The sequence below is a fragment of the Sphaeramia orbicularis genome, chromosome 20 (genome assembly GCF_902148855.1).
Source record: "Sphaeramia orbicularis chromosome 20, fSphaOr1.1, whole genome shotgun sequence".
NCBI classification, from domain to species: domain Eukaryota; kingdom Metazoa; phylum Chordata; class Actinopteri; order Kurtiformes; family Apogonidae; genus Sphaeramia; species Sphaeramia orbicularis.
Genome location: NC_043976.1, coordinates 38534281 through 38560883, shown reverse-complemented (window position 1 = coordinate 38560883; position 26603 = coordinate 38534281). Strand labels below are relative to the sequence as shown.

Sequence of the window (26603 nt, the reverse complement as noted above, 5' to 3'; positions counted from 1 at the left end):
CATAAAAAAACAGTAACATGCAGGGGTGCAGCAGGGGTGCCGAAAAAAAACTGATAAATAATGGAAAATAACCATCTCATAAAAATACGGTAATTTTCCATAATTAAAATAAAGTTTTTTGCCCCAACTTTACATGACATTTTGCATATTTTTTTGACTTTTTAATGTTTAATAAAGAATATTTACATGTACTAAAACAATCAAATTACCTATAAATATATATAAATAATTTTCAATGAGACTAAGTTGTACAATCCACTGATAAAAACTGTATTTGGACAGTTTATCAGTGCTTATACATGTTATATATTCACAAAAATACATTTATTCAACATTTTTGTTGTGAAACCTCCCGTAATTACACAAGATATTTGTCAATTAACAAACAAGTCTTATTAAACTTAAAGAAACAAATACTTCTTTTACAGTTAATTGTCAGTAATTTTATCTGGTTTTAATCTTTTTTTTTTTTTTTTTTTACAGTATTAAACTTTAAATTAACAGTTTAATCTCATAAATAGAAAAGAAATAGTTGTGAAATTACGATACATTTGCAAATGTATTTTAACTGTATTTTTCTGTGAACAAAGATAACATTTCTTTTAAAAAATTGAATTTTTTGGGTTATTCACAGTTACAGTTTTTTCATGTTATTTTACATTTGACGTGTAAAATCACAGTATTTTTGTCATTTCACTGATATTTTCCTGTATCTTAAAAATACAGGAAAAATCTGTAAAATAAAAAGTGAAAATTCTGTTAAATTGCAGATTTTTTTTTTTTTTTTTTACAGTGTGGAGTTAAAGTTGCTCTCCCAAACGCTGCACAAACTCGATCATCAACGTGTCGGTTCTGCGCGACCTGTCCGGGCTGTTAAAGGCCATTCTGAGTCTAACTGGAGGGGACAGCCAAATCTCATATGATGGCAGATTTGTGCGCCAGAGTTCAGTGAATGCCAGCTTATTGCTATCGAAAAGGTCACGGGGCTAGAAGGGGAATAAAAAAGTCTTTACCGGGGAGAGCAGGAAGAGGAAGGGGGGGTGTGTGGATGTATGTGTGTGTTTACGCAACGCCGTCTTCCTTTATCCATGACCCTGGGATGAAGGCCGCAACCTGAGATAACCATACTCATATAGGCGCCACGCCCTCGAGCTGCGGCATCCCATCCCCTACCCCTCGCTTCTTCGGTGTCCGTTACCTTCGGCGCTCCAGGAAGCAGACGCGAGGCTCTAAAATACACCGGCTCTCTACGAATGCAAAATCAATTACCAGAGAGATGAAATTCCCCAATAACCCGGCTTAATGATAATTGCTCAAATCTGCAACGATCTCACCCGTGATACAAACCAGTATTGGCATTGCAGCAGAGTATTGGCAGCCGGAGTAGCTGGAATATCAATGATAATTGTTCTGATGTTGATTTGGAGCCATGTTACTGCCTGGGGTAAACATAAACCAATTGCAGCGGATTGGAGTCTATTGTAAGTGGCGGGGGGGGTCATATTTCACTGATGTTTGTGTGATTTGTGATGTGTACAGTAGAGTGGAGACAGAAAATGGTTATGTGGGAGCTAAACCACTGTCTGTTTAATTGAAGCGCTGCTATCACATTGACTACCGGAGACACGAGGGCGACAGCGCGGCGCAAAACTCCCTCTAATTCAATAAGCGATCATCAGACTGTTAAAAGGCTGGCAATAGTAATAAAAATAATAATTAACTCGGTTTCATGCGTCCGAGATGACCGCCGCTCATCCGATTTATCCACAACACGCTTCTTATGACAAGGTTGAAACTTTGACGGCTAAAATTTGCTTAGAGGTCTTATTTATGTCTTTGTGCATAAGAAATCAATATAAGTGAATCCCCGAAGGTACTCTGTGTTGGTAAATGCAAGTTATGCAAATGGACAGGATTTCAGTTCTGTTGCAACATGTTGATGGTCATATGAACTATGTTTTCAGCTCAAAAATGTCCAATTTCATCACAATTAATGCTATATTTTCATGTCACAAATGGCCAAGTTATATTTGAACTGAATCCACCTGAAAAACAAATATTCTATTCTTTTAGATTCCCCAGTTTTTCTTACAAGATTCTATCCTACATATCACATGTTTTATTTTTACAGGTTCAATATGGAGTATGGTGCTGATCCATCCTATTTATGTTACACCAATACATACAGGGTGGGGAAGCAAAATTTACAATGAACATTTAGTTGTTTTTTTCTCAGCAGGCACTACGTCAATCGTTTTGAAACCAAACATATATTGATGTCATAATCATACCTAACACTATTATCCATACCTTTTCACAAACTTTTGCCCATATGAGTAATCAGGAAAGCAAACGTCAAAGAGTGTGTGATTTGCTGAATGCACTCGTCACACCAAAGGAGATTTCAAAAATAGTTGGAGTGTCCATAAAGACTGTTTATAATGGAAAGAAGAGAATGACTATGAGAAAAACTATTACGAGAAAGTCTGGAAGATACTATTAAAGAAGAATGGGAGAAGTTGTCACCTGAATATTTGAGGAACACTTGCGCAAGTTTCAGGAAGCGTGTGAAGGCAGTTATTGAGGAAGAAGGAGGACACATAGAATAAAAACATTTTCTATTATGTACATTTTCTTGTGGCGAATAAATTCTCATGACTTTCAATAAACTAATTGGTCATACACTGTCCTTCAATCCCTGCCTCAAAATATTGTACATTTTGCCTCCCCACCCTGTACATTAAGAATGTCACATGTCACTTTTTAAATCAACAGTTTTCTAATAATAAGCATTTTTATAAAGAACTAACAATTCTATATTGTTATTTTCTCTTTAGTCTGATGATAAACTATACAATAAATAATTCTGATCCTAGTTTTTACACGGGGATCATTTGTGTAAACGCTGACATGGCTGCCGAGCATCAGTATGATGGGATCTGTAACAACCATGTCACATCCGTCCACTGCCACTTTTTGTGTTTTTGTGTCAGCTGTTATTGTTTTAGATCCACAGTACTAACATTTATGAATAAGAGGAGAATTAGCAATAGTAGGTATATAAATTTACAGGGTGGGGAAGCAAAATGTACAATATTTTGAGGCAGGGATTGAAAGACAGTGTATGACCAATTAGTTTATTGAAAGTCATGAGAATTTAAATCTTCAAATCATATTTTACTGCATTTCTAACGGTCTTGTTGTCTACCTCAAGTTCAGTTGCCATTTTTCTCATGGATTTGGTTGGATCCTTTAGGATTTTGGATTTGAGAGCTTTAATAAAAGCTTTGGTACGTTTTTTGTTGCTTCCTCCACTTCCAGACTTTCTCGTAATAGTTTTGCTCATAGTCATTCTCTTCTTTACATTCTAAACAGTCTTTATGGACACTCCAGCTATTTCTGAAATCTCCTTTGGTGTGACGAGTGCATTCAGCAAATCACACACTCTTTGACGTTTGCTTTCCGGATTACTCATATGGGCAAAAGTTTGTGAAAAGGTATGGATAATAGTGTTAGGTATGATTATGACATCAATATATGTTTGGTTTCAAAACAATTGATGTAGTGCCTGCTGAGAAAAAAACAACTAAATATTCATTGTAAATTTTGCTTCCCCACCCTGTATTCCTAATAAAATACTGGTACTGACCAGAGCATCATGGGTAATGTCATGTCCGTCCACCACCAAAAGTTTTCACATACACGTGCTATTCTTTAACGTTACTTGCAATCGGCGTTACTTTCATCACCATCATTTATTTCGTTAAATCTCCACACTCCCCACACGTTATTCCACCGCCGCGTACCTGCTGCACTGAACCGGGAATGTCACATGACCGTAAGTGGTATCGGTGCAGTTGTATCGGATATATTTTATGAGTATGAATATGAGTACACACACTGAGTATCGGAGCCGATGCCCGATACTTGTATTGGTATCGGTGCATCCCTACTTGAACCTTGTCTTATGTGGATCAGTGGCGGGTCGTGGGGGGTGGGGGGTAGCCCCGGTTTGATGACGACCTCACTCTCCCCTCACACCCTGTTCGCCTTCAACCAACCTTGAAGCCGGCCGATCACGGGAGTCAGCGTTTTTTTTTTCCAAAGTGCCTGAGAGATGTCGGGCTGAATAATGCGTCCTATGAATAAAACACATTAGCTACAAAACATGTTGAATTATTCACATTTCAGAGCCCCTATCCAGCTCCGTGCAGGAGATATTAGTTCTTCAGTCACCGTATGCTTTGCACACAGTCCTCCGAGTCCGACTCCCAAATGCTTTCCCGTTTTCTTGTCTCTCTTGATCACTTCTGTATTTTGCTAATCCCTCTCTGTTCCCATCTCTCTCCCATCTCAGCCGGCGTTCTGCTGGTGGCGACTGTCTATTTATACTCCTCAAGTTACTCCTTCTCCTGGAACATCTCGCTATTTATCTAAAGAGCTCTTGAAGTTGTTGAGGAGCGCATTCGTTCTGAGAGAATCTTTGATGACTTGGAAACACACGATGGCCCAGAATGGATTCATCATTTAGCGTTAATCTGAGGCGACCAGCTGCGACTTTCAAAGTGGATGGGACCTAAAATATGAAGAGGGGGGGGCGTTTTTTTTTTTTGTTTTTTTTTGCTAATTAAATACTTGACCTAATATGCATCTTTTTCGCTCATTTTGTTTTCAGCTCCACTGGGAATTTGGCGGTTTTCATGATTACGAGATCTTCAAAACCCACTGTTTAGATCGGAGCCCCTCTCATCCTACAAATAAGCCATTAATGAACAAATTAACGAGTGATTTTTACACAAAAACACGACACCACCGACATGTACACAAACAGTCTTTCACACACTGGTCTGGGAAGAGGTTTCTACATGCGGCAAGTTCTCATAAACAGTATATTTTTAGTCTACCTGCGCACTACTTCACCTAGAGAATGCTTGGATTTTAGGCCACTCAGTCTAAAAGTAAAACACCGACACAAAAGGAAGCATCGTTTCAGTGTTAGAACATCTGAAATCAGAGCCACAGAGACAAATATTTTTGTGTTACTGTGATGCGTGTGGAGGAGGATGAGGAGGGAGTATATGTACTTTCATTAGTAAAGTCACCTTATGCAGCGTTTTCTGCAAGTAAGCAGCGTTGGCAGTGAATCACAGAGTGTTTGCTGTGTGCGTCGAGTCCTGCACATAAAAACCTACATTTCTACAGCCGAGCTTTGAAGACGTCTGTCACAGATCTGGGGTCGGGCAGGTACTGATGCGTGGGAACTGATAAGACTTGAAATATTATTTTAATTTGGATGGTTGAATTCTTGGGTTTAGTCACATGGTAGTCAGTACTGGTCAGGAGTCTTTTGTGTCACTAGATTTTCTTCAGTTGTAAAGTTTTTAGGATAGGTCACATTTTGGTCACATATTAACCCTTTCATGCACAAATTATGAGAACAGTAGTCGTGATTTTTTTTCCTGAGTGTTTTTCTTCCTCTTTAGGCATGAAAAAACAATGCAATTGATTTTTTTTTTTTTTTTTTTTTTTATGAACGTATTTTTCATGGAGTTACAAAAATGTCCACTCAGCTGGACACCATGCATTTAAGTTTTGAAGCAAAGAAACATTTATTTAAAAATCATCATTAGAAAGTGATATACTGTGTGAAAACTATGAAATAAAAGCATTTTTAATGCCGCTAATTGCTAAATTGCTACTGTTTTCTCACATTTTATCACACTCTAATATTAGTTATTACTCATTTCATGGAGATAAAATCCTCCTGAGACCCAAGAAATGGACAGTTTTAGCTTTTTTTTTTACATTAAAAAATTGTCTTGATTGGAAACTGCATAATGCAACAGTTTTTTCAGATACATTTTTAAAACTATTTTTATTTATTGATTGATTTTTTTAAATGGAATGTCCTTTGTAATGGACAGCATTTTTAAAGTAAAACTGTCAAACTTTTGTCCCCTACAGAGGACAAAATACATTGCTGGGTCTCAGGAGGATATGCAAAAAAAAAAAAAAAAAGTTAATTACAGTCTAATAACAATTAGCAATTGATTTACACTAAAACATGTTACTGCAGATCAGGTTCATCAAAAACAGCAAAGTTACAGTAATTGTATGAATTGCAGTGTTTTGAATGACGCATATGAATCCTGATATGGAACTAAAACAACAAAACCCATGAATAAACAATAGAACAGCTGTAGAATAACTGTCCACTGGAGTGACCAGTATGCATGAAAGGGTTAAACTGACAGATATATGATCACAGGACTTTACCTTAGGCACACTTTTAAATACACATGCCCACAGATGATCGTAAACAACAAAAGATAAGAGGTAAACACGGACATTATGGGGTTTTGCATTGAGTTGAGGAATTACATCTGCTTGACTTTAGAGTAAGATGACACCAGTCCATTTTCTGTGACCCAGCCCACCTATAGAGGGTTTGCACATACGTCACTTCCCCCCTGGCCCACGCCCCTCTAAGTCAGACTGAGTGGCAAAAACCAACCTGCTCAAGATGACAGAGTATAGCAGTAAACACAGCCAGAGCAGGAACATGTGAAATATGAAATTAAATGAAGGACAGTTGGACTGGACATGGATCTGTACGAGCTACCAAAGAACAAGTGGTCCATGAACACTGACATGTGGACACAAATGGAGGATCCTGACATCCAGGGTGGAGGGGATCAGCGCTATTTTTACCTGAAACAAATATACATGGTTTCATCATCACTGACAACCAGGGGCTAAAACTAGGGCCCAGAACCAGCTGATCCAAAGTGCATTTCCAGTAGACCGTGGACTGACCCCAGTGAATATATGCAGGATCTACTGGAACTGAGGAGATTTACTGAGTCTAGTTCAGATCCAGTACTTTATCCAACACAGATACTACTGCTGTGGACCAGCAGGGGGCGACTGTTTTCTGGTAAATTATGATATTTTTTCCACCTGTTTTTAAATTACCACATTATTCTTGTAATGTTATGGCTTTATTGTCAGAATATGACGACTTTAATCTCATAAAAGAATGACATTTTTGTTAAATTATGAGGTTTTTTGTTTTTTTTATTTTTACAACTACGACTTTATTTTCATGACACTGTGATTGTTTTTGTATTCGACTTTATTCTCATAAAATTACAGGTTTTATATCGATATTTTTTTACTTTATACTCGTAGTGACAAGTGTTTTTCTTTTCTTCTGTGGTCCTAATACTCCGTCGTAGCTTTATTCTCCAGTTCCCCTGTATTTGAAAAACTAGGTTAGCCTCAGTTTCAGTTAGTTTACTAATCATGTAGGAGCACAAGGTTCAGAATCACAAAATAAAGACAAAAACCATGAAAGATCTGATCACGAAACCAAGAGCTTTACTAAGAAATAACGTTAGCCAAAACAATACGTCATTTAAGGTCTGATTTGACCCAAAAATACAGCATAAATTAATGTTCGCTGACACCAAACAGGATCCACAGATCTAGGTTTGGTTTCCTGGATTTGTGGATCCATCTCCTTCTCTTTTCTTTGTCTTTCGGTGTCTGTAAAACGATAGCTCCGACTGCTTTTCAAACCTGTTCATACAATCAATCGCACAACAGCTCTTCCCCATTTTTTAAAAAATATTGCTCTTAAGTTTAGACAGTATTGAAACCAACGCTGTCACTCATCTCCCTCTTTCTGCCACTCAAGGGGCGTAACCGCGGCGACTTCCGCTAGCGGTGATGTCACATGCATACCCTCTACAGCACGAGGGGTTCAGCCCATAGTTTGAAGATCAGTTTACAAGGATTATAAAAGTAATGTGCATTGTAATGTTTGGGGTCCATTTCCCCACTTGGGGTGTTGATCCTCAGCTGAGTTATAATTTGTTTGTGATCAGATCAAGTCAACAATAAATTGATAAAAATGAGACCGAGAAGAATCTGGACTTATTCTTGGAGCTGCCAACAAAAGAACACGTTAACAGACTTCTTCTGCTTCGGTGTGTTTTTTTTTTTTCTTTACATGTACTCACCAGTGCGCAGTACGTCTCCGGAGGGTCTCCACAGGTGATGTTTGGTGGATCCAGAGTAACCTTCAGGTACTGGGTCATATCTGCCGCCTCAGGTTGACAGGCCATGTAGTCCCAGGTCAGGCCTTCGTCCGAGTAAACCTGGGACTTGCAGACATCGTAGTGGCCCCACGCTGCAGGGTAGTGTTGCATGGCCGCCTGGATAACCCCAGTCCACAGCGCCTGCAGCGTCAATGCCAACTGGAAACGCATGGCTGGTCCTGGCTCGGCCCCTCAGGAGGAGCTGCGTCTCCTTATGAAGATCTACAAAAACGGACGAGGGGAGGGGGGGGTTCCCTCTTCGGCTTCCACTTACTGAAACTCGCTCAACTGAAGTGTGGAGGCATGTCCAGATTACAGCTGTCTTTCACTTCAGTTATTCGTGGCCTTTTTTGGCGCAAACGTGGGGTTACCAGCCCATCGAGGAGATACGAGGATAGGGCTGAGGGAGGGAGGAGGTGGAGGGTGAGGAGGAGGAGGAAGAAGGGGGGAAGGCGAGAAGGAGATAGCCTCCTGACACACTGATAGGAAGATGAGTGACAGGTTTCCTCAGCTCGCCCGGCTGTCAATCATAATCCTCGTCCTGCGTGGCGATCTGGCGCTGCAGAGAAACAAAAGAAGGAGAAGGCGGGGTGAGTTTCGCTCCCATGTGGGAATAAAAATCTGACAGAGTGAACATTAGCTGGCGCCGGCGCGGAGGTGTGAAGAAATGGCTGCCATGTTGGTATTTGTTGTCAGTGCATCCTCTAGGTTTCACACCGAACCCTTCAATGCTTCGTCGACGCTTTACAGCCCGAGGACGCCAACGAAGGTCGAAGAAGACGATTAGAACACTCTCCTCTGAGACTGTTCTAATCAAGCAATTCAATCAATGTGAAACGAAAACAAAAGAAAAACAACACGATAAAGATATTCATACCAATCAATTACCTGATAATTTGTATGATAATCCTCCATTTATTGAGGGCGATTTTACAACTGTAGATGGCGATCAGTCTTAACTTTCAGAAGAACTGTTAAATTTGTGTCATTAAAAACTAAAAACAGCCCTGTCAAAACTGTTCGAATATACAAAGCTACAGCCGTCAACGCTTTGTCGATGCTTTACAGCACGAGGACGCCGAGGAAGGTCAAAGTTTTAATATATTTCACTAGTTTCAGTATACCTTGCGTTTCTGTCAACAACTTTGTACAGCACTTTCCATTGTTTTAAATGTGCCATATAAATAAACTTGAACAAAGAAGAGGTTTAGAACACTCTCCTCTGAGACTGTTCTAATCAGTCAATTCAATCAATATGAAATGAAATTTTAAAAAATGTTACAATAAAAATACTCATACCAGTCAATCAACTGATAATTTTTTTGATAATCCTCCACTTACTGAGGGCGATTTTCCAACTGTAGATGGTGATCAGTCTTAACTTTCAGAGGAACTGTTGAATTTGTGTCATTAAAAACTAAAAAACAAATAACTAAACTAAAAACAGCCCTGTTAAAACCTTCCTACTCATCTAATATCCATTATAAATGGTCTGTTTATATGGCGGCCATGTTGATATTTCTTGTCAGTCAGGGTAAAATGCATCTTCCTGTTTTCACACCAAACTCTTTTGAATATACAAAGCTACAGCTGTCAACACTTCTTCGATGCTTTAGAGCACAAGGATGCCAACGAAGGTCAAAGTTTTAATATATTTTACTAGTTTCAGTATATCTTGCATTTCTATCTACAACTCTGTACAGCACTTTCCGCTGTTTTAAATGTGCCATATAAATAAACTTGAACAAAGAAGAGGTTTAGAACACTCTCCTCAGACTGTTCTAATTAATCAATTCAATCGATATGAAATGAAATTTAAAAATATTACAATAAAAATACTCATACCAGTCAATCAACTGATAATTTGGATGATAATCCTCCATTTATTGAGGGCGATTTTCCAATTGTAGATGGTGATCAGTCTTAACTTTCAGAGTAAATGTTGAAATTGTGTTATTAAAAACTAAAAAAAACAAATAACTAAACTAAAAACAGCCCTTTCAAAACCTTCCTACTCATCTAATATTCATTATAAAAGGTCTGTTTATATGGTGGCCATGTTGATATTTGTTGTCAGTCAGGGTAAAACACATCCTCCTGGTTTCACACCAAACCTTTGTGAATATACAAAGCTACAACCTTCAACGCTTCATCTATGCTTTACAGCATGAGGACGCCAACGAAGGTCAAACAAGACGATTACAACAGTCATCTCCGACACTCAGACGACTGGATTCACTCAAACTAATGACGTAAAATCAATGTGAATTGAAATCAAATAATGCTACAATAAAAATATTCACACCATTGGATCAGCTGATAATTTTTTATGATGATCCTCCATCTCTTGAAGGCGATCTCACAGTTGTAGATGGTGATCAGTCTTAATTTTCAGAGGAACTGTTCAACTGCTCAAATTGTGTCATTAAAAAGTAAAACTATAAAAGTTTTATACATTTTTTTCTAAATAATGCACTCAGAATGTACATCAGGAGAGTTAGGATGCTGAACATAAACTGTGAACTGGAACACACTGAACAACAACAAGGATTTTGGTTCAATAGTTTTTGTTTTAAGGCTCTTTTTTTCTAAATCAGTCCAGCTGCTTTTTGACACTTGGTTGAACTCCAAAAAAACAGTTACATGGTCAAAACTCAGTAAAAACACAATAAAAAAAAAAGAAAAAAAAAGAAAAACTAAGGAAAATCACCTCAACACTACAAACAACAGTAAAAGCAAAAACACACAAGGATAACTGTGTAAAAAAAAAAAAGAAAAGAAAAGCCCAAACTATCTATTTTTACAGTCTCACTCACTGCTCTGTGTTTTACTCCCCATTCCACAGGCGCCCTTGGATGCACTGAGCATGCTCAGATATCTATGGAAAGTACAAGGTCTATTCTATCAGCACATTTTAAATGTTTTCCTATTGAGCAAACGGTTGATTTTTTTAATGAATATTTAAAATAAATCTTACATTCAGAACGCTCGTCAGGGGTTAAAGCAATGTTTTTCAACCTCGGAACTCCACGTGGGGTCGCCTGGAATTCAAATGGGGTCACCTGACATTTCTAGTAATTGATAAAAAATAATGATAATAATAATAATTACTAATAAAAAATCTATGGTGAGTTGACAGAGACAATCCCAATCCATAGAAGACAAACTGTGAGTGTGAAACTGCAGCACTGTGGTTCTGTTTATCTGTCAAATGTTCATTGTGTTCGGTTTCAGATGCTGCAGCTCTTTCATAATTCATAGTTTGAGTTTTTGTTTGTTCAGTATTAATTGTCAGCCTTGTAAATCCAAGCTGGACTGACTGTACATATCCTGACCAAGGAAAATCAAATTCTCACTTTGTGCAGTAATCTACACCTGGATTTACTGCCTCTGTCCATAATGATATACATTATATAGACTAAATGTCCTCTAAAATTAACGTTTATTTGCAACATAGTATAACAAACTATTACATGATCAAAAACAAATTAATTTTAGCAAAAAAAAAAGTCTCCGTTTTGAGTGCCAAAAAAGGTTGGGAACCACTGGGTTAAAGGGTCAACTTTCAGAGGGACTGGAAATCATGTCATTAAAAACTAAAACAATTAAAAACAGCCCTGTCAAAACCTTCCAACTCATCTAACATTCATTATTAATGGCCTGTTTATGGCGGCCATGTTGGTATTAGTTTCCCACCAAACCCTCGTCTCAGCCGATAGCGAACATACGGAGAAACAGCCTTCAACGCTTCGTCAACGATTTACAGCAGGACGCCGCCGCCGAAGGTCAAACAAGACGATTACAACGGTCACCTCCGAGACTCAGACGACTGGATTCACTCGAACCGATGATGTAAAATCAATGTGAATTTCTGTCGACCCGTACTTCAAGGATTACCCAGGGAAACCAGTTTTATTATCTAAGGAGTCTAAGTTAAGTAATCTCCTAAAACGGGGATAAACAGGGATAATAAGCACATTTGTTAAGGACTATTTTTAGGCCTGGTTAAATAAGAGCCGGTGGGAATTTACGGCAGCAAGACAGTGTATTTGGAATCAATTAAAAATAAACCTTTAGCAAAGAAAATGTGCTTCTTTGGTCATTACTGAGGCCTTTGACCCAAAGGAATGAGAGATGATTTACACTTAAAGGCCATATATTGAACTGGTGGGAGTATTAACAAAGACTATTATTATTATTAGTAGTAGTAGTAGTAGTAGTAGTAGTAATAGTAGTAGTATATTATTATTATTATTAGTAGTAGTAGTAGTAGTAGTAGTAGTAGTAGTAGTAGTATTATATTATTATTATTAGTAGTAGTAGTAGTAGTAGTAGTAGTATTAACAACAATTATTATTATTATTAGTAGTAGTAGTATTAACAACAAAAACTATTACTATTATTACAATTATTACTACTACTACTATTATAAATAGTATTATAGTAGTAATTATAGTAGTAATAGTAGTATTAACAACTATTACTATTATTATTAGTAGTAGTATTAACAACAAAAACTATTACTATTATTACAATTACTACTACTGCTACTACTATTATAAGTAGTATTATAGTAGAAATTATAGCAGTAATAGTAGTATTAACAACTATTATTATTATTAGTAGTAGTAGTATTAACAACTATTATTATTATTATTAGTAGTAGTAGCAGTAGTAGTAGTAGTAGTAGTATTAACAACAACTATTAGTAGTAGTAGTAGTAGTAGTAGTAGTAGTAGTATTAACAACAACTATTATTATTATTATTATTATTAGCAGTAGTAATAGTTGTAGTATTAACAACAAAAACTATTATTATTATTACAATTATTATAGTTTAGCTTAATTATACAAATTTTAACAATATTATGCTTCAGTTTATCATTTACACATGTACAACTTACAGATCACGGTGGATCAACAAATACACAAAACACTTAGTAACAGGTGAAATATTTTTACCTCCGCCAGGAAGTACTGTGATTACTTTGCTTTGTGTGCTTGTTTTGTTTGTCAGCAAGATAACTCAAAAACTTATGGATGAATTTTCATGAAATTTTCAGGAAATGTTGATAGTGGCACAAGGAAGAAATTATAAAATTTTGGTCGTGATCGGGTGTGTGTGTGTGTGTGTGTGGGGGGGGGGGGGGGGGGGGGGGGGGGATCTGTCTTGGCGGAGGTCTGCGTTCTCCGAGTGCTTTTCTTGTTAAAATTGCACTTACTTCTCTTAAGACATTTCAGACTGTTCATATTTGTTGAGGTTATTCAGATATTTTTGTTCAATATTATACTTTGTTTTAGTGTAAATACATGAAAACATTTACATTTACAAAGAGAAAAATTTGGAGTTGTGAATATTTATAGGTTATTGTGACCCACTTTATTGTATTGGTCTGAATGTGGAACCTGAACTAAACCTAGAAAAGCACTCTGAGAGCACAGACCTCCGCCAAGGCAGATCAGTCGTCACCCCCCCCTCCCCCCCATCACCAAAATTTAATCATTTGTTCCTTGTGCCAGTATCAACATTTCCTGAAATTTTCATCCAAATCCATCCATAAGTTTTTGAGTTATCTTGCTAAAAAACAAACAAACAAACACGCAAACAAAAACACACAAAGCAAAGTAATCACAATACCTCCTGGTGTAGGTAATGATAGTTAACATCTTAGTGTAAATTTTGCATTTCACAAATTCATCCCAAGGGCCGAACTGGACCCTTCGGTGGGCCGGATTTGGCCCCCAGGCCACATGTTTGACAACTGTGTTTTAGATGAAAACTACATAACAACTAATGCAGTAGATGTTTATTTTTGTTAAATGTTGACACTGAGAGAAACTGGAAACAATAAAGTCTGGACATTAAGGGTAAAACTCATACGTTTCCTCCATTTCCTGTATTACTCGACTATTAAAATGACCTTCTTCAGTAGATTTTCCAGAATGGCAGTGGTACGTCGGGTGGATGGAAGCGTGTGAAGGCTTAAAACAGCAGCTCCAGTCCAGGTGATTGATGGAGACGGAGTCAACGGTCGGAGACGGGAGGGACAGACCGGGGGACATTTCAGTGCCGTTTAATCAATCAGCCGAGTCGGAGTGTGTTCGATGACCCGACACACCGACCACAGAGAGGAAAAATCAGTGATTCCTACAACTATTGTACGATCAGATCAGGACGATAAAGTACAAAAAGAAAAGCCCCACATGGAGTAAGCGTCCATTAAAGCCCAGTTCAGTCTGTGACAGAACAATGAGGCGACAAACAGTGTGAGTAATCTGAGAGTGTGAGAAAGATAATACAGGACAAATAGTATGCAGTAAATTAAAGATACATTTACATTTATAGGTGTGAGAGGTGGATGAGGACGACTACACCTCACACAGATGAATCCATGCTAATTCAGTTGTTGAGAAGAGATTTAACAGCATCTAATTTAATGTATTTCTTTAATTTTATTTGCACAAAATAAAACAGGAATTGAAAAAACAACAACATTCAAACAAGTAACAAAACTGCAGGAGAGGTTAGAAGCCAAAAAGAAGGCTTATATGAATACTTCCCCCGAAAAGAACAAAACACACAAAAAAAACAATTAAAAAATACAATATAACTGAAATAATAAACTGAAGTAAAAACAATGAAAATGTAATCCACATTACAAATCATCAAATACAAATCGAGTGATACACAGCCTTACATTTTTTCATGAATTAAAGTCCTTTTCAGATGCTTTTTAAACAATGATAAAGTAGATGTTGATTGAAGTTCAGGTCTTAGATTATTCCACAGATTTGGTCCAGGATATTTCAGAGAATACTGACAGACTGAAGTTCGGCAGTACGGAAGATACAATTTGCTTGAAAATCGTGTCGGAAAGTTGTGAATAACAGAAGACAACCTAATAGACAACATCTATGTTGTGTGTTTACCTCCACCAAGGAGGTTATGTTTTTGCCAGGGTTTGTTTGTTTGTTTGTTTGTTTGTCTGTTTGTTTGTCTGTCCGTTAGTGTGCAACATAACTCAAAAAGTTATGGACAGATTTGGATGAAATTTTCAGGGTTTGTTGGAAATGGGATAAGGAAGAAATGATTAAATTTTGGTGGTGATCAGGGGTGGGGGGGCCCACGGGGGGGGCAATGATCAGCCTTGGCGGAGGTCTGCGCTCTCCGAGTGCTTCTAGTTTCGTCATGTTTTTTGCTCCGAGTCGCAAACAGGATGTACGTTACCAAGGTCACATGATCAGAGATTCACAGAGAAAACAACCTTTTTTGTCTCATGACCCCATTTTAACGTCACAAATTACTGGTGACCCCAGACAAAACTGAGATTTTTTTTTTTTTTTGCTCAGATTAATTTGTTTTTGATCATGTAATAGTTTGCTATACTATGTTGCAAATAAATGTTAATTTTAGATGACATTTAGTCTATATCATGTATATTATGATGGACGGAGGCAGTAAATCCAGGTGTAGATTACTGCACAAAGTGAGAATTTGATTTTCCTTGGTCAGGATATGTACAGTCAGTCCAGCTTGGATTTACAAGGCTGACAATTAATACTGAACAAACAAGAACTCAAACTAGAGCTGCATCCAATTAATCGATTAGGTCAATGCAAAAATTCCCGATTCGATTAATCGACTCGAATTGATTGAAGGGAAATATTCTATTGCAGTTTTCCTGAATTGAAGCTTCTTTGTGCGTCACAATAAGTGTCCGTGTAAAACACACCAGTGGAACCAATGTTTAACAGCAGAGAAATAAAGGAAACAAAGCTTTGATTCAGGAGAATTGTGGTTAAATGATTTTTTTGGATCGCTTTGAGACGATTAATCAGTTGCAGCTCTAACTCAAACTATTGATTAAACCAATGCATATTTGTACAAACTGGCAGAAAAAGCTGCAAAATACTGTGGTTTTTGCACCTTTCTCGGACCGTTTTTACTTTTAACACAAAGATGATGAAAAATTCACCAAAAGTGCAAATAATTACAACTTTCATTGTTACTTAATCTGGTGCATATCTGGAAAAACTCTTGGTGCAAAATCCTGTGATTTTTGCATGTGGTGCATTTAAACTGCATTTTTATACTCATTAACAACCTAAAATTTTCAAAAAGTAACTTCATGTTGTCTAAAAGGGTCCTTTTTGCATCTAAAATTTATATTTGGGAACGAAAACCAACATTATTCACAGACACGTGGACTGAAATGTGCAGGAAAGACAATGTCAAATGTAAAAAAAAAAAAAAGATTAAAAATGGAGGAAGTGAGCGTTTGCGAGTCAGAGGAAGAGGTGAAGGGGAGACAAATGAAGCACCTTCAATGGAAAATGGTGCAAAATGCAGTTTTTTTTGCATGTAGTGCATTCAACTTGCATTTTAAACCCAACTAATGTCTATTAAACTCTTGTAAATAAATTGTTATTGACGAAGTTTAATAGAACTGAAACTAACTACAAATGTCACTAGTGATTAATCTGATGCATATTTGTAAAAACTGTCAGAAAGAGGTGAAAAATACTGTGGTTTTTGCACCTGTTTCTGACAGTTTTTACTTTTAACACAAAAATAATGACAGCAAATAACTACAGCCTTCATTGTTACTTAATCTGGTAAAAAACTCTTGGTGCAAAATGCTGTGGTTGTTTGCATGTGGTGCATTTTAACTGCAGTTTTATACCCTTTAAAAACTTAAAATACTCAAAAAGTAACTTAATCCGGTCTAAATGGATCCTTTATGCATCTGACATTTGTGTTTGGAACTCTAAACATTTTTCATTCAAAATAATCACACTATACAGCAGCTATAGACAAAAAAATGATGCAAAATACGGTGAATTTTTTTGCATGTGATGCATTTAAACTGCAGTTTTACACCCTTTAAAACTTAAAATACTCAAAAAGTAACTTAATCCGGTCTAAATGGATCCTTTATGCGTCTGACATTTATGTTTGGAACTCTAAGAATTTTTGCACTCAAAATGATCACACTTTACAGCAGCTATAGACAAAAAATGATGCAAAATACGGTGATTTTTTTTTGCATGTGGTGCATTTAAACTGCAGTTTTATACCCTTTAAAAACTTAAAATATTCAAAAAGTAACTTAATATGGTCTACATGGATCATATATGCATCTAAAATTTATATTTGGGAACAAAAACCAACATTATTCACAGACACGTGGATTGAAATGTGCAGGAAAGACGATGTCAAATGTAAAAAAAAGATTAAAAATGGAGGAAGTGAGCGTTTGCGAGTCAGACGAAGAGGTGAAGGGGAGACAAATGAAGCACCTTCAATGGAAAATTGAAAAGTGTCAACAACATTTTTTGACTAAGTTTAAAGGAACTGAAACTAACTATTGATTAAGCCAGTCCACATTTGAAAAAACTATCAGAAAAAGTTGCAAAATACTGTGGTTTTTGCACCTTTTTCTGACCGTTTTTTTCCTTTTAACACAAAGATAATAACAGCAATAATTACAACCTTAATTGTTAGTTAATTTGGTGCATATTTGTAAAAACTCTTGGTGCAAAATGCTGTGGTTTTTGCATGTGGTGCATTGAAACTGCATTTTTATACCCATTAAGAACTTAAAATATTCAAAAAGTATCTATCTATCTATCTATCTATCTATCTATCTAAAACATTTATACACTAAAATGACAACATTTTATAGCAACTATAGACAGAAAGTGGTACAAAATACTGTGTTTTTGGCATGTGGTTCATTTAAACTGCATTTTTATACTCATTACCAACTTAAAACACTCAAAAAATATCTAAATTGATCTTTTATGCATCTAAAATTTATATTTGGGAACGAAAACCAACATTATTCACAGACACGTGGACTGAAATGTGCAGGAAAGACGATGTCAAATGTAAAAAAAAAAAAAAAAAAAGATTAAAAATGGAGGAAGTGAGCGTTTGCGAGTCAGAGGAAGAGGTGAAGGGGAGACAAATGAAGCACCTTCAATGGAAAATGGTGCAAAATGCAGTTTTTTTTGCATGTAGTGCATTCAACTTGCATTTTAAACCCAACTAATGTCTATTAAACTCTTGTAAATAAATTGTTATTGACGAAGTTTAATAGAACTGAAACTAACTACAAATGTCACTAGTGATTAATCTGATGCATATTTGTAAAAACTGTCAGAAAGAGGTGAAAAATACTGTGGTTTTTGCACCTGTTTCTGACAGTTTTTACTTTTAACACAAAAATAATGACAGCAAATAACTACAGCCTTCATTGTTACTTAATCTGGTAAAAACTCTTGGTGCAAAATGCTGTGGTTGTTTGCATGTGGTGCATTTTAACTGCAGTTTTATACCCTTTAAAAACTTAAAATACTCAAAAAGTAACTTAATCCGGTCTAAATGGATCCTTTATGCATCTGACATTTGTGTTTGGAACTCTAAACATTTTTCATTCAAAATAATCACACTATACAGCAGCTATAGACAAAAAAATGATGCAAAATACGATGAATTTTTTTGCATGTGATGCATTTAAACTGCAGTTTTACACCCTTTAAAACTTAAAATACTCAAAAAGTAACTTAATCCGGTCTAAATGGATCCTTTATGCGTCTGACATTTATGTTTGGAACTCTAAGAATTTTTGCACTCAAAATGATCACACTTTACAGCAGCTATAGACAAAAAATGATGCAAAATACGGTGATTTTTTTTTGCATGTGGTGCATTTAAACTGCAGTTTTATGCCCTTTAAAAACTTAAAATATTCAAAAAGTAACTTAATATGGTCTACATGGATCATATATGCATCTAAAATTTATATTTGGGAACAAAAACCAACATTATTCACAGACACGTGGACTGAAATGTGCAGGAAAGACGATGTCAAATGTAAAAAAAAAAAAAAAAAACGATTAAAAATGGAGGAAGTGAGCGTTTGCGAGTCAGACGAAGAGGTGAAGGGGAGACAAATGAAGCACCTTCAATGGAAAATTAAAAAGTGTCAACAACATTTTTTGACTAAGTTTAAAGGAACTGAAACTAACTATTGATTAAGCCAATCCACATTTGAAAAAACTATCAGAAAAAGTTGCAAAATACTGTGGTTTTTGCACCTTTTTCTGACCGTTTTTTTCCTTTTAACACAAAGATAATAACAGCAATAATTACAACCTTAATTGTTAGTTAATTTGGTGCATATTTGTAAAAACTCTTGGTGCAAAATGCTGTGGTTTTTGCATGTGGTGCATTGAAACTGCATTTTTATACCCATTAAGAACTTAAAATATTCAAAAAGTATCTATCTATCTATCTATCTATCTATCTATCTATCTATCTATCTATCTATCTATCCATCCATCTATATAAAACATTTATACACTAAAATGACAACATTTTATAGCAACTATAGACAGAAAGTGGTACAAAATACTGTGTTTTTGGCATGTGGTTCATTTAAACTGCATTTTTATACTCATTACCAACTTAAAACACTCAAAAAATATCTAAATTGATCTTTTATGCATCTAAAATTTATATTTGGGAACGAAAACCAACATTATTCACAGACACGTGGACTGAAATGTGCAGGAAAGACGATGTCAAATGTAAAAAAAAAAAAAAAGATTAAAAATGGAGGAAGTGAGCGTTTGCGAGTCAGAGGAAGAGGTGAAGGGGAGACAAATGAAGCACCTTCAATGGAAAATTAAAAAGTGTCAACAACATTTTTTGACTAAGTTTAAAGGAACTGAAACTAACTATTGATTAAGCCAATCCACATTTGAAAAAACTATCAGAAAAAGTTGCAAAATACTGTGGTTTTTGCACCTTTTTCTGACCGTTTTTTTCCTTTTAACACAAAGATAATAACAGCAATAATTACAACCTTAATTGTTAGTTAATTTGGTGCATATTTGTAAAAACTCTTGGTGCAAAATGCTGTGGTTTTTGCATGTGGTGCATTGAAACTGCATTTTTATACCCATTAAGAACTTAAAATATTCAAAAAGTATCTATCTATCTATCTATCTATCTATCTATCTATCTATCTATCTATCTATCTATCTATCTATCTATCTATCTATCTATCTATCTATCTATCTATCTATCTATCTATCTATCTATCTATCCATCCATCTATATAAAACATTTATACACTAAAATGACAACATTTTATAGCAACTATAGACAGAAAGTGGTACAAAATACTGTGTTTTTGGCATGTGGTTCATTTAAACTGCATTTTTATACTCATTACCAACTTAAAACACTCAAAAAATATCTAAATTGATCTTTTATGCATCTAAAATTTATATTTGGGAACGAAAACCAACATTATTCACAGACACGTGGACTGAAATGTGCAGGAAAGACGATGTCAAATGTAAAAAAAAAAAAAAAAAAAAAGATTAAAAATGGAGGAAGTGAGCGTTTGCGAGTCAGAGGAAGAGGTGAAGGGGAGACAAATGAAGCACCTTCAATGGAAAATGGTGCAAAATGCAGTTTTTTTTGCATGTAGTGCATTCAACTTGCATTTTAAACCCAACTAATGTCTATTAAACTCTTGTAAATAAATTGTTATTGACGAAGTTTAATAGAACTGAAACTAACTACAAATGTCACTAGTGATTAATCTGATGCATATTTGTAAAAACTGTCAGAAAGAGGTGAAAAATACTGTGGTTTTTGCACCTGTTTCTGACAGTTTTTACTTTTAACACAAAAATAATGACAGCAAATAACTACAGCCTTCATTGTTACTTAATCTGGTAAAAACTCTTGGTGCAAAATGCTGTGGTTGTTTGCATGTGGTGCATTTTAACTGCAGTTTTATACCCTTTAAAAACTTAAAATACTCAAAAAGTAACTTAATCCGGTCTAAATGGATCCTTTATGCGTCTGACATTTATGTTTGGAACTCTAAGAATTTTTGCACTCAAAATGATCACACTTTACAGCAGCTATAGACAAAAAATAATGCAAAATACGGTGAATTTTTTTGCATGTGGTGCATTTAAACTGCAGTTTTATACCCTTTAAAAACTTAAAATATTCAAAAAGTAACTTAATATGGTCTACATGGATCATATACACATCTAAAATTCATATTTGGGAACGAAAACCAACATTATTCACAGACTCGTGGATTGAAATGTGCAGGAAAGACGATGTCAAATGTAAAAAAAAAAAAAAAAACGATTAAAAATGGAGGAAGTGAGCGTTTGCGAGTCAGAGGAAGAGGTGAAGGGGAGACAAATGAAGCACCTTCAATGGAAAATTAAAAAGTGTCAACAACATTTTTTGACTAAGTTTAAAGGAACTGAAACTAACTATTGATTAAGCCAATCCACATTTGAAAAAACTATCAGAAAAAGTTGCAAAATACTGTGGTTTTTGCACCTTTTTCTGACCGTTTTTTCCTTTTAACACAAAGATAATGACAGCAATAATTACAACCTTAATTGTTAGTTAATTTGGTGCATATTTGTAAAAACTCTTGGTGCAAAATGCTGTGGTTTTTGCATGTGGTGCATTGAAACTGCATTTTTATACCCATTAAGAACTTAGAATATTCAAAAAGTATCTATCTATCTATCTATCTATCTATCTATCTATCTATCTATCTATCTATCTATCTAAAACATTTATACACTAAAATGACAACATTTTACAGCAACTATAGACAGAAAGTGGTGCAAAATACTGTGTGTTTTTGGCATGTGGTTCATTTAAACTGCATTTTTATACTCATTACCAACTTAAAACACTCAAAAAATATCTAAATTGATCCTTTATGCATCTAAAATTTATATTTGGGAACGAAAACCAACATTATTCACAGACACGTGGACTGAAATGTGTAGGAAAGACGATGTCAAATGTAAAAAAAAAAAAAAAAAAACGATTAAAAATGGAGGAAGTGAGCGTTTGCGAGTCAGAGGAAGAGGTGAAGGGGAGACAAATGAAGCACCTTCAATGGAAAATTGAAAAGTGTCAACAACATTTTTTGACTAAGTTTAAAGGAACTGAAACTAACTATTGATTAAGCCAATCCACATTTGAAAAAACTATCAGAAAAAGTTGCAAAATACTGTGGTTTTTGCACCTTTTTCTGACCTTTTTTTCCTTTTAACACAAAGATAATGACAGCAATAATTACAACCTTAATTGTTAGTTAATTTGGTGCATATTTGTAAAAACTCTTGGTGCAAAATGCTGTGGTTTTTGCATGTGGTGCATTGAAACTGCATTTTTATACCCATTAAGAACTTAAAATATTCAAAAAGTATCTATCTATCTATCTATCTATCTAAAACATTTATACACTAAAATGACAACATTTTACAGCAACTATAGACAGAAAGTGGTGCAAAATACTGTGTGTTTTTGGCATGTGGTTCATTTAAACTGCATTTTTATACTCATTACCAACTTAAAACACTCAAAAAATATCTAAATTGATCTTTTATGCATCTAAAATTTATATTTGGGAACGAAAACCAACATTATTCACAGACACGTGGACTGAAATGTGTAGGAAAGACGATGTCAAATGTAAAAAAAAAAAAAAAAGATTAAAAATGGAGGAAGTGAGCGTTTGCGAGTCAGAGGAAGAGGTGAAGGGGAGACAAATGAAGCACCTTCAATGGAAAATTAAAAAGTGTCAACAACATTTTTTGACTAAGTTTAAAGGAACTGAAACTAACTATTGATTAAGCCAATCCACATTTGAAAAAACTATCAGAAAAAGTTGCAAAATACTGTGGTTTTTGCACCTTTTTCTGACCATTTTTTTCCTTTTAACACAAAGATAATAACAGCAATAATTACAACCTTAATTGTTAGTTAATTTGGTGCATATTTGTAAAAACTCTTGGTGCAAAATGCTGTGGTTTTTGCATGTGGTGCATTGAAACTGCATTTTTATACCCATTAAGAACTTAAAATATTCAAAAAGTATCTATCTATCTATCTATCTATCTAAAACATTTATACACTAAAATGACAACATTTTACAGCAACTATAGACAGAAAGTGGTGCAAAATACTGTGTGTTTTTGGCATGTGGTTCATTTAAACTGCATTTTTATACTCATTACCAACTTAAAACACTCAAAAAATATCTAAATTGATCCTTTATGCATCTAAAATTTATATTTGGGAACAAAAACCAACATTATTCACAGACACGTGGACTGAAATGTGTAGGAAAGACGATGTCAAATGTAAAAAAAAAAAAACAAAAACGATTAAAAATGGAGGAAGTGAGCGTTTGCGAGTCAGAGGAAGAGGTGAAGGGGAGACAAATGAAGCACCTTCAATGGAAAATTAAAAAGTGTCAACAACATTTTTTGACTAAGTTTAAAGGAACTGAAACTAACTATTGATTAAGCCAATCCACATTTGAAAAAACTATCAGAAAAAGTTGCAAATACTGTGGTTTTTGCACCTTTTCTGACCGTTTTTTCCTTTTAACACAAAGATAATGACAGCAATAATTACAACCTTAATTGTTAGTTAATTTGGTGCATATTTGTAAAAACTCTTGGTGCAAAATGCTGTGGTTTTTGCATGTGGTGCATTGAAACTGCATTTTTATACCCATTAAGAACTTAGAATATTCAAAAAGTATCTATCTATCGATCTATCTATCTATATAAAACATTTATACACTAAAATGACAACATTTTATAGCAACTATAGACAGAAAGTGGTACAAAATACTGTGTTTTTGGCATGTGGTTCATTTAAACTGCATTTTTATACTCATTACCAACTTAAAAACACTCAAAAAATATCTAAATTGATCTTTATATGCATCTAAAATTTATATTTGGGAACGAAAACCAACATTATTCACAGACACGTGGACTGAAATGTGCAGGAAAGACGATGTCAAATGTAAAAAAAAAAAAAAAAAGATTAAAAATGGAGGAAGTGAGCGTTTGCGAGTCAGAGGAAGAGGTGAAGGGGAGACAAATGAAGCACCTTCAATGGAAAATGTAAGGATGTCAAAGGGGGAGATGTCAGCGGGTGAGGAAGCAGCCAATTATCCAGAGGAACTCCTGGCACCGAGCGCCCTGTTCCCATTAACAGACATAATATCGCCGTGTTAAGGCGGAGACTCCAGACACGGCCCGAAAGCGGCGGCGTGTGCGCATGCATGCTTTAACGTTCAACCTCCGGATGAAGAGAGGTTGGATCCACGGGTAATGAGACAACAAGCCCCAGCGACGCTTCCGTAACAAGCAATAGACATCACAAAAGCGGGGGTCATTATCACGCCGCCATCCTGGACACGGCGGCCCCTTCCTCTCATTACTCGCCGCTTATAACCCGCCGCCGCCACCGCCCCGAGGAGACTAGGCGAGGAGGGGGGAAAGGTGAGCAGATGGAGGGAGTGTGGATGTGCATTTTAAGTGAGAAAAGGTTTATTTTAGGGCAGGTCGTTTCCTCCGAGCATCGATCAAGGTCTGAGGACATCAGAGGAGACGCTGGCAGGAAGTCTGAACGTCTCCCATGTACAGGAATATCCACGGCAACGCACGCACAGAGCGGTAAACACTTAAAAAAACAGCGGGAGGTCGCAGGGAAGGATGCCAGCGAAGCTATTCTCATGTTAAATTTAAAAAAAAAAAAAAAAAAAACACACCATGTCCTCAGCTCTTATTCCTGGAATCTTACTTAGAAAAAAAAAAAAGAAAGAAATACTTAGGTGAATGTAAGTGAACACACCACCACCTTCCACATAGATATACAACACATAGAGTGGTGACTTAAAGGCCAATATGGTGGTTTTGTTATCTTTTTCTGATGCTTTTTTCTGGAAAATTGTGCAAAAATTACGTGATTTTGTGCATGTGGTACTTCTAAACTGTTTTTTAAAACCAATTAACCAAAAAACTTAAAAAAGCAGCAGAAAAAAGAAAAAAAAATTTAATGAATGTAACTGAATGCACCACCACCTTCCACATAGATATACAACACATAGAGCAGTGATTTAAAGGCCATTTTGGTGGCTTTGTTATAGATTATTCTGATGCATATTTTTAAAAAACGGTTGGAAAATGGTGCAAAATTACGTGTTTTTTTTTTTTTCATGTGCATTTTTAAACCAACTATTGTCTATTAAACTCTTCAATCTTTTTTTTTTTTTGGGGGGGGGGATTGTGCAAAAAATACTGTGATTTTTTGCATGTGGTACTTCTAAACTGCTTTTTAAACCAGTTAACAACCAAAAAAAAAAAAAAAAAATTAGAAAGCAGCAGAAAAAAAGAGAAAAAAAGGTGAATGTAAGTGAACGCACACCACCTTCCACATAGATATACGACACATAGAGCAGCAATGTACAGGTACATGGTGGCTTTATCTTATTCTGATGCTGTTTTTTTGTTGTTTTTTTTTAAATCGTGCAAAAAATATGTGATTTTTGCATGTGGTACTTCTAAACTGTTTTTTTAAACCAATTAACCAAAAAAATTAAAAAAGCAGCAGAAAAAAACAAACAAAAAAAAAATTAAATGAATATAAGTGAATGCACCGCCAGCTTCCACTTAGATATAGAACACATAGAGCAGTGATTTACAGGTGAATGTGGTGGTTTTGTTATAGATTATTCTGATGTATATTTTTAAAAATGGTTGGAAAATGGTGCAAAATTATGTTTTTTTTTGCATGTGCATTTTTAAACCAACTATCGTCCATAAAACTCTTCAATCTTTTTTTTTTTTTTTGGTGAAAAATTATGCAAAAATACTGTGATTTTTTTTGCATGTGGTACTTCTCAACTGCCTTTTTAAAGGAAAAAAAAGTATTTAAATGAATGTAAGTGAATGCACCGCCACCTTCCACATAGATATACAACACATAGAGCAGTGATTTAAAGGCCAGTGTGGTGGCTTTGTTATCTTATTCTGATGCTTTTTTTTCTTTTTTTTTTAAATTGTGCAAAAATGACGTGATTTTTGCATGTGGTACTTCTAAACTGTTTTTTTAAACCAATTAACAACCAAAAAACTTTAAAAAGCAGCAGAAAAAAGAAAAAAAAAATTTAAATGAATGTAAGTGAACACACCACCACCTTCCACATAGATATACAACACATAGAGCGATGATTTAAAGGCCAATGTGGTGGTTTCACTAAAGATTACTCCGATGCATATATAAATATATATACATATACACAACTAATGTCTATCAAGCTCTTCTAAATAAGTTGAATAGAAGTGAAACTAACTTCAAGTTTCACTATTGATTAAACGAACACTATCTGTAAAAACTGCCAGAAAATGGTGTGAAGATGTGATGTCTTTTGCATGTGGTACTTCTACATTGGCTTTTTAAACCAATTAACATCTGAAAAACCTCCAAAGAAAAGCAGCAGATTTTTGTGCATCACACATTTCATCTGGTCTTACGGGTAGTCCACATTTACACCATTAACACTGGACGTTTTCTGCAACAAAATGATCTGATTCTAAAGCAGGAAGCATGAACAGCAGAGGCCGTAACCT

The 26603-nt window shown here is 35.5% G+C and overlaps 1 protein-coding gene across 1 annotated transcript in view; it reads right to left on the bottom strand.

The window, feature by feature from the left end:
- Positions 1–26603, bottom strand: part of LOC115411070 (netrin-G1-like) — a 206960-nt gene that overhangs the window by 166605 nt on the left and 13752 nt on the right. Inside the window, exon 2 of the mRNA XM_030123011.1 lies at positions 8025–8661. Within this exon, the coding sequence (XP_029978871.1) occupies positions 8025–8273 (249 nt within the window). The 5' untranslated portion in view covers positions 8274–8661. The remainder of the gene's footprint in view (positions 1–8024; positions 8662–26603) is intronic.